Source organism: Cornus florida, unplaced genomic scaffold, assembly GCF_030987335.1.
Source record: "Cornus florida cultivar Cherokee Brave unplaced genomic scaffold, ASM3098733v1 CherokeeBrave_3.0.0_Hap2_Chr10, whole genome shotgun sequence".
Taxonomy (NCBI): domain Eukaryota; kingdom Viridiplantae; phylum Streptophyta; class Magnoliopsida; order Cornales; family Cornaceae; genus Cornus; species Cornus florida.
Genome location: NW_026775580.1, coordinates 80,895,019 through 80,914,945, shown reverse-complemented (window position 1 = coordinate 80,914,945; position 19,927 = coordinate 80,895,019). Strand labels below are relative to the sequence as shown.

Sequence of the window (19,927 nt, the reverse complement as noted above, 5' to 3'; positions counted from 1 at the left end):
TAGACCAAGTGCGTGGCAAGCTTCTCTTCCAAGCTCTGCTCCAAGACGTGGACTTGGTGGTCTCCTCCGCTAGCCATGTCTACTCCAACAAAGCTCCCTTGACGAACCTGGCTCTGATACCAACTGTCACGGGCTTAGAGTTTCAGCACCACTCTAGCTGCTCCCGTGCGGCACCAAGACGTTGCTTTCACTCTCGCAAGTACTTGGTCAGCCTAACTCCCGTGCACACCTTAGCCAACACACTCCCCTCGTGCACTTACTAGTGTTGTAGTTGCCCTCGCCCTCTCCTCACTTGGCTTGCACACTCACACACACTAAGGCACTTAAGTTGGCAAGGAAAGAACACTTCTATTACTTCAAAGAATGCTTTGTACAAGGCTAGCACTCAAGCTCTCTACAAGGCTCTCAAGACTCACTCTAGGACTTGTTGTTTGCAAAATGAAGTCCTACTCCTATTTATAGGCATCCCCATCCCTAATGGATGGCTAGGATGCATTCTAACCAACGGTGGAGATTAATTATCTAGAATCTTCTTCCACCTTCTACACATCTCCATACATATCTACAACATTCTAGAACCCTCCATACTACTCCACACAATTCTGGAGAATTCTAGAACCTTCCACACACTTTTAGAATATACTACACATATCTAGAATCTTCCACACAACTCTAGACTACTCCGAAAGACTCTAGAAACTCCACTTGCCATGCAGTTGTCATGCAGCGTCCTCCTCAGCGTCTGCGTGTCGCCTGCGTGGCACAACCTCCATAGGCGGGGCGTGACAATAAGCTCTCATACCACAAGTAAACATGCTATAATATTTGTGGTACATTAAACACAAATTATAATTCCAAGAAATTGAACTTCATTATTTTCACATGTCTATAATGTATAAATAAATAGTTAAATGTAAATACATCGATCCATGATATAAATGTGAATGCAATCTATGAGAGCAAACATCATAGAGATCAAGCCAAACATCGAAATCCTTTATGAGGAACGGAACGAACAACGTGCAAAACTGTGCATCCGGACAATAGCGAAAGCGACTCTAATTTGCTCTTTTTACCAAAATAAGGAACAATTCCCCAATAATTAATAGCGTTTCAATTGTAACTCTAATTTGCTATTTGTATCAAAGTAAGGAACAATTCCCCAATAATTAATTACCAAAAAAGTAATTTATAAGTTGACAAAATAATATTGTCTTGCACAATTGCACCCTAATTAGTCAGGATTCCTAAAATTACACGCTAAGTAATTAAATGTCTTCCACCGTTATGAGACATTTATAATTAAATTTATAGGACAAAAGTGCCCTTTTAATTATTTCTTCTCTCTCCTCACTTGAATGAAATGTGTGTGTGTGTCAATATATATATATATATATATATATATATATATATATATAAAGCGGCTGTTTGTATATATATAGATACTCAATTTCTCTCTCTGTATATATATAGATACTCAATTTCTCTCTCTCCCTGCATAACAGCCGCTTTATATATATATATATATGTATAATTACGATATATATATAGTAATTATATACACAGTTCGTATATAACTAAAAGACAATTAACAAATGAAATAAATGTTCAAAGAGACTAACATGTGCGACTGTAATTAACACTTCTCAATAATATAATATTAATATAATATCTATCTTACATAGTTACAAAATAATAAAAATATATTATATGTCCAAATCATGGGCGAACCTTAATAAATAATTTTATAGTGTCTCGTACTTCAAAAAAAAAAAAAAATTTATTTGTGGGCTTCCGGTGGTGGTTTGTTGTGGCAATTTTTGACCGTCCCAATGTTAAGAGTTTAATTTTGAATAAATCTCCATTAGTCCTAGTCTTTAGGAGTTTGTTGGTTTATCTAGTCTTTAGGAGTATCGTGATGCAAGTCTGTTACAGATATGCGAAACCACTTCCATATTTTGTGTTCAGTTTGTTATTTTACACCTCTATTTAATTAGGTGAATGCAAAAAGAAGATGAAGCAATTTTCGTTCTTTATCCTCTTTGATATTTCTCTTCTCAGTTCTACATTGTGGTATCAGAGCCATAAGTTCAAAAGAGTGTAGTGGGTCTTAGTAGAGCAGCAGCCTCTCTCTACTCACTCTTGTGTTGCAGCAGCAATCACTAATGGCATCTGAAAATTTCGTGCAACCAGCTATATCTCGCTTTGATGGTCACTATGACCATTGGAGTATGTTGATGGAGAATTTCCTGAGATCCAAAGAATATTGGCATCTTATGGAAATTGGTGTTGCTGAATCGTTGAGTGGAGCGGCGTTGACGGAAGCACAGAAAATGAAGCTGGAAAAACAAAAAGTGAAGGATCTTAAAGTGAAGAATTAGCTATTCCAAGCAATTGATCGTTCGATCCTGGAAACTATTCTCTCGAAAGATACTTCCAAGCAAATTTGGGATTCGATGAAAAAGAAGCATCAAGGCAATGCAAGGGTGAAACGTGCACACCTTCAAGCACTTCGCACTGACTTTGAAACACTTCATATGAAGCCGGGAGAGTCCGTTTCTGACTATTTCTCAAGAACGACGGCGATTGCAAACAAGATGCGTATCTATGGTGAAAAGATGGAAGATGTTACAATAATTGAAAAAATTCTTCGATCGATGAACTCAAAATTCAATTATGTCGTTTGTTCAATTGAGGAATCGAATGATATTGATGTACTTTCAATTGATGAACTGCAGAGTTCACTGTTGGTTCATGAGCAAAGAATCAATCATGATGTCAAAGAGGAGCAAACATTGCAGGTCACAACTAACAATCACTCTTCAACATCCAGAGGAAGAGGCCGAGGACGAGGAAGAGGTAGAGGTAGCAGAGAAGGCAGACTCACACATTACAAATCAGAAGATCACCATGTTTTTGATTCCCGAAGCAGAGGTAGAGGGCGTGATAATCAGCAATCACTTGATCAAGAATCAAAGCCATTTGACAAATCAAATGTCGAGTGCTACAGATGTCATAGGTATGGCCATTATGGTAATGAATGTCGGACAAAATTACAAAAAGAAATTGGTGAAAAATCAATTTTTGTAGAGAAGGAAGATGAAGTCACTCTTCTGATGGCGTGTCATACCATGGAAGAAACACACCATAACTTGTGGTATTTAGACACAGGTTCTAGTAATCATATGTGTGGCGACAAGTCAGTATTTTCTGATTTGGATGAATCCTTTTGAGATACGGTGAAATTTGGAGATAACTCAAAAGTCTCTGTCATGGGAAAAGGTAATGTCAAAATCCGGACCAAAGAAAACATTTTTCAGACAATTTCTAGTGTTTTCTATGTTCCAGATTTGAAGAGCAATTTGCTTAGTGTGGGGCAGCTACAAGAGAAGGGATATGAGATCGTCATTAAAGTAGGAATGTGTCGAATTCAAGATCCAAATAAGGGTCTAATTGCTCAGGTCAACATGATGGCAAATCGGATGTTTCCGATATATATCCAGAATGCTTTTCATTCTTGTTTCTCTGTTAAGGTGAAAGATTCAGCATGGCTATGGCATTTTCGCTATGGGCATCTGAACTTCACTGGATTGAAGACTTTATATCAGAAAAATATGGTGACGGGCCTTCCACAGATTGATATTCCTTCACAAGTTTGTGAAGAATGTGTTGTTTTGGGACACTTCTCTTAGTCAACATGCTCCGCACCATGTTTAAGATTGTACGTTTTTTCCTCTCGGACACGCCATTCTGCTGTGGTGTGTAGGCTGCTGTAAGTTGCCTTTTAATGCCATACATCTCATAGAAATTTACAAATTCTCGTGAGGTGTATTCTCCACCACGATCAGTTCGAAAAGTTTTGATAGCTCTCCCAACTTCTTTCTCAACAAGAGCTTTATAATTTTTGAATAATGAAAAAACTTCAGATTTATCCTTTAAAAAATAAACCCATGTTTTGCGACTATAATTGTCAATGAACGTAATAAAATACCTCTTGTTACCATTAGATGTTGGATTTATAGGCCCACAAATATCTGAATGGACCAGCTCCAAAGTCCTGTTTGCTCTCCATGCTTTCCCTTTCGGGAAATGATCACTATGTTGAGTGAATTGGAGTATTCATATATTGAATAGGAGTCCCACATTAGCTGTCCAAAACATGACACCTGAAGAAGCATGGGCTGGACGCACACCAGCCATCGACTACTTTAGAATTTTTGGGTGCATAGCGTATACTCATATTCCAGATGAAAAGAGGAAGAAACTCGATGACAAAGGAGAAAAATGTATCTTTCTCGGTGTTAGCGAACATTCAAAGGCCTATAAATTATACAATCCCATCAGCAAGAAGATCGTCATCAGCAGAGATGTTGTATTTGATGAAGAAAGAACATGGACATGGGCTGTTAATACTTCAGGGCAGTCCATTCCAGTCAATTTTGATGTTGAGAATGAAGAAAGTCAGTCCTCTCCTTCAGAACAACAATCCTCTCCTACAGAACAACAACAAATTCCAACTTCGCCTCATTTATCAGCATCTTCATTCGGAGGAAATCAACCTACATTGTCACACCAGTCACGACCTCAGCGTTCCAAGAGTTTACCAGCATGGATGCAAGATTATGAGGTAACTGGGATTAATCAATTTGATGACCCCATTACCCATTATGCTCTATTTTCAGATTGTGATCCCATTACATTCCAAGATGCTGTCAAAGACCCAAAATGGCAGAAGGCAATGGATGAGGAGATTGCATCCATTGAGAGAAATAACACTTGGGAATTGACAGATCTTCCCAAAGGGCAAAAGTCAATTGGGGTCAAGTGAATTTACAAAACAAAGCTGAATGGGGAAGGAAAAGTTGACAAGTACAAAGCTCGCCTAGTTGCAAAAGGATATAAGCAAGAATTTGGCATCGACTACAAAGAGGTTTTTGCTCCAGTTGCAAGACTTGATCCCATTCGATTGGTACTTGCATTGGCAGCACAGAACTCATGGCCCATGTTCCAGTTGGATGTAAAATCTGCATTCCTACATGGCGATTTGCAAGAACAAGTATATGTTGATCAACTCCCGGGGTATGAGCAACAAAGGAATGTGAAGAAAGTGTACAAATTAAGGAAGGCGCTATATGGACTAAAACAAGCTCCTCGAGCTTGGTACAGTTGCATAGTTGCATATTTTTCAAGGTCAGGCTTTCAACAATGTCTATATAAGCCTACATTATTTATTAAATCTGGATCTGCTGGTGAGTTGATAATGGTATGCAAATTAAGGAAGGCGCTATATGGACTAAAACAAGCTCCTCGAGCTTGGTACAGTCGCATAGTTGCATATTTTTCAAGGTCAGGCTTTCAACAATGTCCATATGAGCCCACATTATTTATTAAATCTGGATCTGCTGGTGAGTTGATAATGGTATGCTTATATGTGGACGATTTAATTTACACTGGTAATGATAGTACTATGTTTGCTGATTTCAAACAGTCAATGATGACTGAGTTTGATATGACTGATCTTGGACTTATGCACTACTTCCTTGGCATTGAAGCAGCACAAACTTCTGATGAAATCTTTATTTCACAGAAGAAATATGTTCAAGAAATCTTGGACAGATTTCAAATGGCGAATTACAATTCGGTTGTTACACCAGTCGAACTTGGCATGAAGCTAAGTAAAAATCATGAAGGTAAGAAGATTGATAGCACTCTATACAAGCAGATCGTGGCAAGTATTATGTATTTGACTACGACTAGGCCAGATATAATGTATGGAGTCAGTCTCATTAGTAGATACATGGAACATCCTACAGAATTGCATCTTCTTGCTGCCAAAAGAATCTTCCGATACTTGAAAGGGACCATCAATTTTGGCATACTCTACAAGATTGGAAGAAAATCTGATTTACTTGGCTTCACTGATAGTGACTATACAGGTGATCCAGATGATAGAAGAAGCACTTCAGGATATGTCTTTAAGATGGGGTCTGGTGCTGTGTCTTGGTCATCAAAGAAGCAACAAATTGTTACTCTGTCCACTACCGGAGCTGAATTTGTTGTTGTTGCTTCTTGTGCATGTCAAGCTATTTGGTTGAGGAGGCTACTTGAAGAACTACACAACCATCCAAATAGCCCCACCTCAGTCTACTGTGATAATAGTTCTATAATCAAGTTGTCAAAGAATCCTATTATGCATGGAAGAAGTAAACGCATTGATGTGCGGTACCACTTCTTGTGTGATCTTGTTAACAATGGAGACATTGATCTAATCTACTGTAGAAGTGAAGAACAACTTGCAGATATTCTTACCAAAGCCCTCAAGTTACCCCTTTTCATGAAGCTACGACAATTGCTTGGTGTCTGTTTGATGGAGGATCCAGTGTGATGTAACTCTATAAACTAAATGTTAGCAATACATTTTAGTTTAAGGGAGGGTGTTAAGAGTTTAATTTTGAATAAATCTCTATTAGTCCTAGTCTTTAGGAGTTTGTTGGTTTATCTAGTCTTTAGGAGTATCCTAGTAGTGATGCAAGTCTGTTACAGATATGCGGAACCACTTCCAGCTTTTGTGTTCAGTTTGTTATTTTACACCTCTATTTAATTAGGTGAATGCAATAAGAAGATGAAGCAATTTCCGTTCTTTATCCTCTCTGATATTTATCTTCTCAGTTCTACACCCAAAAGTAGTTTCGCGTTAAGAAACCATGAAAGTGGAGAGGGAAGAGGGAAGAGTTTGAGAGAGAGAAAGATGTTGGGGATTAATTTTTATCCAGAAAAAAATGGTAATTTTTTTAAAAAAAAATTTACACACGTGGTTAAATTTCATTGGGCCAAGTACTTATAAAAAGGAAATTTCCTTATTATATGGCCTAGGACAAGCATTGTCCATAACAATGGCCTCAAATCAATGCCCAAAAAAATAAAAACAAAATTGAAATGGATAAATTATTAATTCCAAAAATAGACCCAAAAAATAAACTCAAAAGAGTAAACAAATTTGGTAGGTACCATTTTTTATTTTTTTATAAGAAAATTACTAATTCTTGTGGCACATTCATGAAAAATGTATTTGTATTTTCTTTTCGTTAAAATACAATATTCAAATCAAAGCAAAGTTGTTACACTAATTATGACTTGATGCCTTTAGGGCACACCATTTAACATGGAAAAACAATTTTCATGATAACTTAACCGGCATGAATCTACACTTCTGCCGGTTAAATCGACTAATCACATTACTCTAACATTACGTTGTCAATTAACCTATCATTACTCTTTAACATGAAAAATGCTTTGAGTTCCTTTAATTAACAAAGGAAAATATCCTTTGCATCCATTCTACTAGAGCCGAAAATATGTAAAAAGTAGGGATGGCAACACCACGAGTTTGGGACAAGCAGCAGTCATTCTTGTGTTTCCGTACTAAAGTTCTTTTGTCTAAAAATCTTGTAGCAAACAACTCCAACCGTTTAAATTCCCTCGCCGCCTCGCCCGTTTAAATTCCAACTCATTACCTAATTTAAGAATATAATTCATATAAATATTCTTTCAAAATTTCTACATAAAAGAAGTCTAGCAGATACACAAGAGTATGTAACTAAACACAAGACAGTGACTCCATGTATTGATCAACACCATAGCAGCAGTATAAGATTGACAAAACCAGTAAAAGTAATGTGAAGGGATTCTACTTTTCAAAAACTTTTTCTTTTCATCCTACTAAAAATAAGATTGGCAAAACAAAGATTCACTTCCCATGTTCAGGGTCAGTAAAAATGAATTTGGTCAAATGAGTAAATGTTCATGAATTTTGAATTTTTGAACACCACTAATTCGCTAATGCGAAAAGTTATCAAATTTGCTCCTAGAACAAATACTTAAAATCATGGAATTGAAATTGAAAAAAATTCAGTTCAGCTGCAACCTGAATATAATTCGCTAATGCGGAAAAAAAAATTAGTGTGTGCAGCTGTATTATTTTAAATCTTTCAACATGAGTCTTCATTTCAACTAGTTAACATTACTCTTTAACATGGGAAATGCTTTGAATGCCTGAAAATATGAGCCGAAACGATGTAAAAAGTAGGGATGGCAATGGGGTGAACTTGGGGCAAAGGTCAATCTTTGTTGCATCCTGTCCCAAAACAGTTTTAACAAAAAAAAAATCCTGCCCCAAAACTCAAATTTTTTCCCCCTAATTTTCCAAAACTCATATTTAAGAATATAAACCAAATAAAGATTAATCCAAATTTATACAATTATACCAAATAAATATTAACATTCTTCCAACAATAAGGATAATTTTGTATATAACATAAAATAAAAAGGTAAAATGGAGCAAGGTGGGTGACCTTCCCTGTTAGGAGAAGAGAAAGTCCTGATAGGTAGAATCACTGTAAGCACAGAAAAACTCAGAATCTCATCTTTTGAAAACACAACAATAAAGAGTAAAGCAAGCTTCATTTAGGCCATCAAAGAAAACTGAATTGAGCATGTAAATTCTGTCAAGGATTGTATAACAGAGCCAGCCGGACTCCACTCTCAGACTTTATATTGGGGAAGGGCACCCAAGGGTTTAGCTAATGCAACCAGTAGAAGGCATGTGCATACAAAACATTTATTTCAACCAAATACCGAGCTTATGAAAATATATACAAGACCAAACAAGTACCACCTTCCACATTCACACATAACTGCACTAGCAATATATCATACGAAGAATAGACCAACACGCCCTAGGCTACCGAGTCAAACGGAAACCACAAAATACTTGTTGTCTTCCTGATCTAGTATTTTTCATAACTAATACAAAAAGGGTAACATTCTGCCGTTCATGTTGAAATCCGTTGGTCTTAAACACAATATACAGTGATTTGGCTTAGTTCTATAAGCCAATATCAAGATCTACAATCCTTATTCCGTGCAAGTTTCAAAACTTCGACATGTTTACATTTTTTAAAAAACTTAAACATTGAAATTTGTATCCTATAAAAAATTCACGATAAAGTAAATCTAAGGACCCTTCCTACTACTCCCCCGGTAAATTTAAGGACCCTTCCTTATTCCGTGCCGCCGCGGGTCTCAACCTATGTCTAAACTCTAAAGCACTAGTCTGTATTTTGATGAAAATGGTGTGATATTAAGGAAGATTTCCTGATGTTATTTCAGGAAGCTCCTTGATAGCATGTCACAAAGACCATACGAGATCATTTTACCTGGAATTGGTAACACAAGCCTTGACTTGCCTTCATTTTCCATCCACAAGAATTAAAAGTATGCTAAATTCATCACACTTCAGGTGAGAGATATCAAATTCATCGCGTACCATCTAGAAATGCAATAATCAGCAAGTCAAGATAACCCCAATATTTGGTAAACCATTTCAAGTAGTCTGTCTCCATTTCATATTTTCATGTTTTAATCTATCTATTTGTTTCTCCATGCATCATGTGCTTAGACAATGTTTCCAAATTTTTCACTTCCCCTGCACTACATGGGCATGCTAAGGTCCTTATGAAACTAGAACACTTCATTTAGATAAGATAGTTCGAAACAGAGGATGGTTTTGATAATTTAAAGGATAAAACTTCTGAAATTTACATTTAAATGTGCATATTTGAAATTATAAGGGCATTATTTCTGATCCATACCAAAATGATCCTCCTCCATGGATTCTTCAATCCAACTCTAATAGCCAACTCTCTTATCTATTTATAATATAAACTTCCTTTCATTCGAAACCGACCCATTCAAAAGGAATTTAAAACTAGCAATAGTAAAGCAAACCTCAGTCTGAACCACTAATCAAGATAAGCCTGAGTTTCAACAAATAAGACATGACAGATGACATTAATTAAAGTTAAGCACTTGCTTAAAACTTAAATGATGAGTGTTCTAGCATGAGGAAAACCACTAATGGAATTGAAACCAACAATAGTGGAAATTGTGATACCCCTCGATTCTAGAGCCACGGGTGATCAAGTCCGAGAACAGAATACAAGGGATATCAAACAATTAATATTTAAACAAGCATTGGAATACAAGATGAATTAAGAATGAATAAAGAAGCTGAAAAGAAAACTAAATAAATAATCCTCATTTAAAAATCCTCAAATAAATGATAATTAATTAAAAAAAAAATCCCATACTAAAATCCTCCAATCTCTGATAATAGTAATTAATTAAACTACAACTCGGGAATCCATATTGTGGACCCCTAATAATATCCTAACTGAAATAACGGAATCGAAATAAAAATAGTAAGTAACTAATGAAGAAGAGTCCTACGTAGAATCGGAAGAGTGAATGGCTGTCTCTGCTCGGCACGAACAATCTCTAAGACTGGAACTGACGAACACCTGAAAAATAATGGTGGGTCAGGCCCACAAACAAGTTCTAATCTACTACATCCCAAACAGAGACCCGATACACATACACATCCTAATTAATTCAACAATAACTAAATAGTCCATATATAGATATATACACACTAAAGGAACCTCACTAGACTATAGAGTTGTCTCAACCTGAATAGTAGGCAACATGCAAAACGCACATACAGTGGGCATGAGTACCTATACCTACCAGGGTACACAACTATATTATATCTAGCTACACATCCCTGGCAATATACGCACCCTAACCACTGATCTTGAGACTCAAGCTCATATCATGGCGTATAATTATATATTTAAAATCCGTCCTATCCAACTAAAAAAAATAATAACCAATACAATTATTATTTTAATAATATGTCATCCAACTATTCCGTTGACCTGACACGAATAAGTAGGACTTAACACTATGGTTAATCCATTCCCTTATTAAAAATAGGTAGGACTTAACTCTTAAGTTAATCCGTCCCTAATATGCCCCCATCCCATAATGGTGCATTAATCCATATCATAATCAAATAAAAGTTTCCAATCCAAGAATAATGTAAATAATATTTACATCTAATAATCCAAATAAACAGGATATGCATCATATACACATCTTTTGCATTTCTTTGAGCAAAAATATCAATTCTAAGTAACATGCACTTAATTTACATCACAAGATATTAATATGCATCTCAACTACAGTGTACATCTCCATATTTTGATTAAATTAATTTAAATCCAACAATTGATTAAAATAATTTAATCCAACAATATTTAATTAATTTATCCTTTTAAAATTAATTAAATTTCATACTTAGCAGGTAAATTTAAATCATGCATTTCAATGCTTAATGAATCCAATTAAATTATCTAAATATTTAATTCAGACCCATCAATCAAACACACAAATATCTATTTAATATTCTAACCTTAATCAAAATAACATTAAAAACAAAAATTAAATGCATAACCCATTATTAGTATTAGTATTAATTACAAATAGCAAAACTTATGCATTAATATAACCTTTTGACTTTTTCCATCCTTCCTCGTTCGGCGTGCCTTTATTAAGAAAGAAACAAATTTGATTTCATACTTTGTGCACAAAACTGCTTCTCACGTCCACTTTTGAGTTTATACAAATAAATCAATTTATGTTTTAATTCAGTACTCTTAAGGCCTCGTTTTGTGTGCATGCTTTATGCAAAAATAAATTCTGATTTCGTATTTATATACAATACTGTCTCATTAATTCAAGTAAAAATAAAACAAAATAAATTAAACTCATGACCACCACACATGACCTGTTCGACATAAAAGAAGAAAAATAAAATAAATAAAACCCCTTTATTAAAACATGAACTAAAATTTCTAAATTAATTCATGTAATTTATCCAATTAATTTATTTAACGAACCTATAATTAATCTAGCATGCATAGAGTATGAATCAAAGGAGAAGAGAAGAATTAGAACTTGCCTTTAGGGATTTGATAAAAAAAACCCTAGCCTCCTTCTTCCTTTTTCAACCCTAGCCTCCTTCTTCCTTTTTCTCTTCCTTCTTCTTCCTTTTTTTCTCTCTCTAGAATATATTACGTGATTTATGTTCTAACCCCTTTTACAACCCTATAGTTATATATTTATAGGCAACTAAAATAACCCTAAAATCCTTTTCCCAATCCAAGTCAAACTAATAATAAAAATAAAATGAAATGTAAATACTAAAAAGGTAACTAAAATATATCTTTACGTATAATCTATGTGTAATCCCTATATAAATATACACATCAGATTATTCCTAAATGACTTTCCTTATATATAAAAATAAAACAATTAAATTCCCAAACAAATACACATCATCATATATAATTTAATTTACATAAATAAGTCAAGTACACATACTTTTAGCACACCATTTAATTTAAACAACCAATTCAATTAACACATAAACAAATACTTAAATTAATTAAACAAGTAAACAATTAGCCAAGAAATCAAAGAAATAATTAAAACGCAATTAAAATAATTTAAATAATACCGAGACTATCCTTTCAAAATTAGGGGTATTACATTCTTCCCCCCTAACAAAAGGAATTCCGTCCTCGGAATTCGCTCTTACCTTCTTCCATTATGTCTGGAAACTGGGAGCGGATGGCATCCTCGTGTTCCCAAGTAGATTCAGCCTCATTATGATGACTCCACTGGACACGTACTAACGATATGACTTTATTGCGAAGAACATGATTCTTACGGTCTATAATGCGACATGGTGGCTCCACATATGTTGCATCCGGCTGCAACTCAATCTCTCCAACATCGATATGCTGATACCGATCTGTATCTCGCAGAAATTTCCGCAACATGGAAACATGAAACACATTGTGCACTCGATCCAAATGATCTGGAAGTGCCAACCGATAAGCTACAGCTCCAACGCGATCGGTAACCATGAATGGACCCACAAACCGTGGTGATAACTTCCCTTTCTTCCCAAAGCGCATTACACCTTTCATAGGAGACACTTTGAGTAGAACCTGATCCCCAACCTGAAACTCCAATGCACGGGTACGACGATCCGCATAACTCTTCTGCCTACTCTGGGCAGTGCGCATGCGATCCCTAATAAGAGCAATCTTCTCAGAAGTATCCTTAATGAACTCAGGACCCAAAAATCTGCTCTCGCCAACCTCCATCCAACAGACAGGAGATCGACAAGGTCGGCCATATAATGCCTCAAATGGTGCCATACCAATAGTCTTCTGAAAGCTATTGTTATATGCGAACTCCACAAGTGGCAAATACTCCTCCCAATGACCCTTAAAGTCAAGGACACAAGAACGAAGCATATCCTCCATTATCTGATTAACCCTTTCGGTCTGTCCATCAGTCTGAGGATGATAAGTAGTACTAAGATGCAACTCTGTACCTAAAGCCTGTTGAAAACTCTTCCAAAACCCTGATACAAAGCTCGAATCCCTATCCGATATAATAGATAACGGAATGCCATGCAACTTCACAATCTCTGTAATGTAAAGTCTCGCCAACTGTTCCGAAGTGTAATCAGTGCGAATAGGCAAGAAATGAGCTGATTTGGTCAACCGATCAACGATGACCCAAATAGAATTGTGATTCTTGAACGAATTAGGCAATCCCTCCACAAAATCCATAGAAATGCTCTCCCATTTCCACTCCGGTATCGGCAGTGGTTGTAGAGCTCCTGGCGGCCTCTGATGATCAATCTTGACCATCTGACAAGTACTACATCGTGAGACAAATAGAGCAATGTCCCTCTTCATACATGCCCACCAAAACTGCCGCTTCATATCCTGATACATTTTGTCACCTCCTGGATGAACCGAAAACTCAGAGTGGTGAGTCTCGGTCATCACATCTTTCCTCAACTCGTCAGCAGAAGGTACCACTAACCGTCCCTTGTACCTCAAACCTCCATCAGCCCCAACATGGTAGAATGGAACCTCTCCGGAAGCTATCTCTGCAACTTTATCAATGCACTGCTGATCCGTGAGTTGTGCCTTCAAAACTTTGTGAATGATAGAAGGTGTAATTACCATGCAAGCCAGGAAAACATCCGACAATTCATCCACCCTCTTCAACGCATTCCACTCAGTAGTGAATAGAGCGGAAAGACTACCAACAGGTCGACGACTAAGTGCATCCGCCACCACATTAGCTTTTCCTGGATGATACTGTATAGAAAAATGATAGTCTTTCACAAACTCCAACCACCTGCGCTGTCTCATATTCAGCTCCCGCTGAGTGAACAAATATTGCAGACTCTTGTGATCGCTGAATAACCTGAAGGACTCACCCAACAGATAATGCCTCCAAATACGTAAGGCAAAGACCACAGCTGCCAACTCCAAATCATGCGTTGGATAATTAAGCTCATGAGGCTTAAGCTTTCGAGATCCATACGAAATCGGTCGCTCTTCCTGCATCAAAACACATCCAAGACCCTGCAACGAAGCATCTGTGTACACAAGATACTCTATCTCGCTCTGTGGGGTAGACAAAACCGGTGCAGAAGTCAACTTAGTCTTCAGCTCCTCAAAAGCTTTCTGACAATGTTCATCCCACACGAACCGTACACCCTTCTTTGTCAGATGAGTGAGTGGTCCCGCTATCTTCGAGAATCCCTGGATGAACCTCCTGTAATATCCTGCCAAACCGAGAAAACTCCGAATCTCGGTAGGTGATGTAGGCTGTCCCCACTCAACCACCGCTGAAACCTTGGCTGGATCCACCGCTATTCCCCTTTCTGACACCACGTGACCCAGAAATTTCACTTCCCGCTGCCAAAATTCACATTTCTCAAACTTGGCATACAACTGATGCTCACGAAGCGTCTGCAAGACTATCCGAAGATGTCTAGCATGATCGTCCTCTAACCTCGAGTAAATCAAAATGTCATCTATGAAGACAATGACAAATTGATCCAAGTAAGCCCTGAAGACTCTGTTCATTAAATCCATGAAAACCGCTGGCGCATTAGTCAACCCGAACGGCATCACCCGAAACTCATAAGATCCATATCTAGTGAGAAATGCTGTCCTCGGAACATCCTGCTCCCGAACCCGAAGTTGATGATATCCGGACCGCAGATCAATCTTAGAGAAATAAGTAGCTCCCTTCAACTGATCAAACAAGTCATCAATCCTGGGCAAAGGATACTTGTTACGAATAGTAACCTTGTTCAACTCCCTGTAATCTATACACAAGCGGAGCGAACCATCTTTCTTCTTCACAAATAAAACCGGTGCTCCCCAGGGTGAAGTACTCCTACGAATGAAACCCTGGCTGAGTAGCTGCTGAATCTGATCCCTCAGCTCACGCATCTCTACTGGGGCCATCCTATACGGTGCCCTAGCAATAGGCGTAGTGCCTGGAGCTAAGTCTATCACAAAGTCGATTTCTCGACTAGGCGGCAACCCTGGAATCTCCTGAAATACATCCGGGAAATCCTGTACAATTGGTATGTTATCCAATAATACAGTAGTCCCCTCCTCCGTTTCCTCCTTCACATGGAACAAATAGGTGCTAGTGACCCCGTTAGAACGTGGCATAGCGACGACGTACATGTCTTGACCAGGTATGGTGCAAACAATAGACCTATCATAACAATTAATTTGGGTATGGTAATGCGATAACCAATCCATCCCAAGTATCACATCATAAGTGTGCATGTCCAGGACCAAAAGATTGGCTAGAAATCTGAGTCTACCAATATCTAGTGTCACAGGCCCATCACTCTCATGAAGAATGGCTGTATTTCCTAACGGTGTAGTGATTCCATGTGGTTTACTGCATACTCGAGTCATCATCCCAGACAAAGCAACAAATGACCTAGCTACAAACGAGTGTGTAGCACCCGTATCAAATAAAACACGTCCAAGTAAACCATGAATCGGAAACTTACCCTCAACAGCCTGAGGTGCCTGCATATCCTGTGGCATGGGGTTGTACACCCTGCCATAATGTAACTGCTGCGGTGCCTGTCCCTGAGGCTGCGGCGGTGCTGGTAAAGCCGGATATGTCTGTCCCTGAATCCGTGGTACCTGTGGAGCTGGTAAAGGCACTGGCGCCCTCTGCCCCTGCTGTACATGCTGTCCATGTCCCTGTCTTACTGTAGGACACTGCCTGGAAGTGTGACCATACTCTCCACAAGTGTAGCAACTACCCTGGAAAGTACCAAATGGCCTCTTCTGTCGATTAGCCAGTGGCTGACCCTGTCCTGCCTGTGGTCCCCCATTTTGTTGTCGCTGAATAGGTGCCACATCCCTGGGAGCATCTGAACCACCCTTGTGCTTCTTCCAAGGCTGTTGTCCCTGGAACTTACCCTTGTCATTCTGTCGGTGTCCGTTCCCATTCTTTTTCTCAGCTGACTGATTAGCAGAGTCTCTGTCGCCCCGCTTCTCACCCCTGGCCTGTCTGAAATCCATAGTCAACTGATACTGCTGAAGAGCGGCATCTACCACCTGAGCATAAGTAGTATAGGCTGGACTACCTGTAATAGCTCTCTTGATAGACCACATCAGTCCCTTAACGAAACTGTTGCGCTTCTTCTCCTCTGTATTCACCTCCTCTGGTGCAAATAGAGATAAGCGCGTGAACTGTTGCTCATACTCCGCCACCGTCATGTTCCCCTGCTGTAGATTAAGAAACTCAGTCTTCATAGCTGCCCTGACTGCATAAGGAAAGTACTTTTCTTCAAAACGCGCACTGAACTCCTCATAAGTCAATGTCATCCTCTCCTCTATGGTGGTAACTGACTCCCACCACTGTAGTGCATCCCCAACTAGCTTGAAAGCAGCAAGCATCTGCTTTTGAACCTCCGTGCACTGAACCAAGCGAAGATGTCGCTCGATGTCCTGTTTCCACTGGTGAGCTGCTCTCGCATCGGTGGAGCCTGTAAACTCAGGTGGGCTCCCCTTTGTGAAAGAACTCCTGGCCTTTTCCCAAGTATCAGTCTGAACAACCAGAGCTGGTAACGGTACCGGTAATGGGGCCGGCTGTACCTGAGGCTGGTTTCGAAGTGCAGCTGTTATACCTGCTTCTATAGCCCGAGCAATGAGATCATTTATATGGGGAGGAAACTCCGGATCCCTGCCCTGATTGTAGCCTCGATCCTGAGACTCTTGAGTAGTCTGCTGCATTTCCTCCTGCCTATTGTGCAACTGACTATCTTCCTCCTGAAACCCAGGCAGTTGTTGTCCTTCCTCTATCTGCTGACGCCGTAGGAAATCCTGTTGCCTACGTGCCGCTCCCCTATGCTGCCTGTTCCTCTGATTGTCCCGTCTTCTTCTAGCGTTAACCATTCTGTTAACAACGAAAGACAAACATCAGTACGATTTAAGCGGACCGTAAAGGAATACAATGAATCCTAAACTTAGGCTCTAAATAAAAGAATACGCTACGCGGAAGTCTTAAACGATAGATCCCTAGAGACACTTGAACCTGGAGTGCTCTGATACCAACTGTGATACCCCTCGATTCTAGAGCCACGGGTGATCAAGTCCGAGCACAGAATACAAGGGATATCAAACAATTAATATTTAAACAAGCATTGGAATACAAGATGAATTAAGAATGAATAAAGAAGCTGAAAAGAAAACTAAATAAATAATCCTCATTTAAAAATCCTCAAATAAATGATAATTAATTAAAAAAAAATCCCATACTAAAATCCTCCAATCTCTGATAATAGTAATTAATTAAACTACAACTCGGGAATCCATATTGTGGACCCCTAATAATATCCTAACTGAAATAACGGAATCGAAATAAAAATAGTAAGTAACTAATGAAGAAGAGTCCTACGTAGAATCGGAAGAGTGAATGGCTGTCTCTGCTCGGCACGAACAATCTCTAAGACTGGAACTGACGAACACCTGAAAAATAATGGTGGGTCAGGCCCACAAACAAGTTCTAATCTACTACATCCCAAACAGAGACCCGATACACATACACATCCTAATTAATTCAACAATAACTAAATAGTCCATATATAGATATATACACACTAAAAGAACCTCACTAGACTATAGAGTTGTCTCAACCTGAATAGTAGGCAACATGCAAAACGCACATACAGTGGGCATGAGTACCTATACCTACCAGGGTACACAACTATATTATATCTAGCTACACATCCCTGGCAATATACGCACCCTAACCACTGATCTTGAGACTCAAGCTCATATCATGGCGTATAATTATATATTTAAAATCCGTCCTATCCAACTAAAAAAAATAATAACCAATACAATTATTATTTTAATAATATGTCATCCAACTATTCCGTTGACCTGACACGAATAAGTAGGACTTAACACTATGGTTAATCCATTCCCTTATTAAAAATAGGTAGGACTTAACTCTTAAGTTAATCCGTCCCTAATATGCCCCCATCCCATAATGGTGCATTAATCCATATCATAATCAAATAAAAGTTTCCAATCCAAGAATAATGTAAATAATATTTACATCTAATAATCCAAATAAACAGGATATGCATCATATACACATCTTTTGCATTTCTTTGAGCAAAAATATCAATTCTAAGTAACATGCACTTAATTTACATCACAAGATATTAATATGCATCTCAACTACAGTGTACATCTCCATATTTTGATTAAATTAATTTAAATCCAACAATTGATTAAAATAATTTAATCCAACAATATTTAATTAATTTATCCTTTTAAAATTAATTAAATTTCATACTTAGCAGGTAAATTTAAATCATGCATTTCAATGCTTAATGAATCCAATTAAATTATCTAAATATTTAATTCAGACCCATCAATCAAACACACAAATATCTATTTAATATTCTAACCTTAATCAAAACAACATTAAAAACAAAAATTAAATGCATAACCCATTATTAGTATTAGTATTAATTACAAATAGCAAAACTTATGCATTAATATAACCTTTTGACTTTTTCCATCCTTCCTCGTTCGGCGTGCCTTTATTAAGAAAGAAACAAATTTGATTTCATACTTTGTGCACAAAACTGCTTCTCACGTCCACTTTTGAGTTTATACAAATAAATCAATTTATGTTTTAATTCAGTACTCTTAAGGCCTCGTTTTGTGTGCATGCTTTATGCAAAAATAAATTCTGATTTCGTATTTATATACAATACTGTCTCATTAATTCAAGTAAAAATAAAACAAAATAAATTAAACTCATGACCACCACACATGACCTGTTCGACATAAAAGAAGAAAAATAAAATAAATAAAACCCCTTTATTAAAACATGAACTAAAATTTCTAAATTAATTCATGTAATTTATCCAATTAATTTATTTAACGAACCTATAATTAATCTAGCATGCATAGAGTATGAATCAAAGGAGAAGAGAAGAATTAGAACTTGCCTTTAGGGATTTGATAAAAAAAACCCTAGCCTCCTTCTTCCTTTTTCAACCCTAGCCTCCTTCTTCCTTTTTCTCTTCCTTCTTCTTCCTTTTTTTCTCTCTCTAGAATATATTACGTGATTTATGTTCTAACCCCTTTTACAACCCTATAGTTATATATTTATAGGCAACTAAAATAACCCTAAAATCCTTTTCCCAATCCAAGTCAAACTAATAATAAAAATAAAATGAAATGTAAATACTAAAAAGGTAACTAAAATATATCTTTACGTATAATCTATGTGTAATCCCTATATAAATATACACATCAGATTATTCCTAAATGACTTTCCTTATATATAAAAATAAAACAATTAAATTCCCAAACAAATACACATCATCATATATAATTTAATTTACATAAATAAATCAAGTACACATACTTTTAGCACACCATTTAATTTAAACAACCAATTCAATTAACACATAAACAAATACTTAAATTAATTAAACAAGTAAACAATTAGCCAAGAAATCAAAGAAATAATTAAAACGCAATTAAAATAATTTAAATAATACCGAGACTATCCTTTCAAAATTAGGGGTATTACAGAAATTAACTTTAATTTTTTTCCCGAAAGTTTAAACAAACGCACA

The 19,927-nt window shown here is 37.2% G+C and overlaps 1 protein-coding gene across 1 annotated transcript; it reads left to right on the top strand.

Moving 5' to 3' along the window:
- The first annotated feature begins 2,456 nt into the window (after window positions 1-2,456).
- Window positions 2,457-3,692, top strand: LOC132277959 (uncharacterized). The gene is made up of 2 exons (XM_059779796.1): window positions 2,457-3,171; window positions 3,349-3,692. Exons 1-2 carry the CDS (start codon window positions 2,457-2,459, stop codon window positions 3,690-3,692), a joined length of 1,059 nt encoding a protein of 352 aa, XP_059635779.1.
- Window positions 3,693-19,927: the final 16,235 nt, after the last annotated feature.

Excerpts from the sequence above, each read along its gene's own strand:
- LOC132277959 (XM_059779796.1), top strand. The coding sequence starts at position 2,457 with ATGAAAAAGAAGCATCAAGGCAATGCAAGGGTGAAACGTGCACACCTT. Across the intron at positions 3,172-3,348 it reads CTTGTGGTATTTAGACACAG|ATTTGAAGAGCAATTTGCTT; the intron begins GTTCTAGTAATC and ends TCTATGTTCCAG.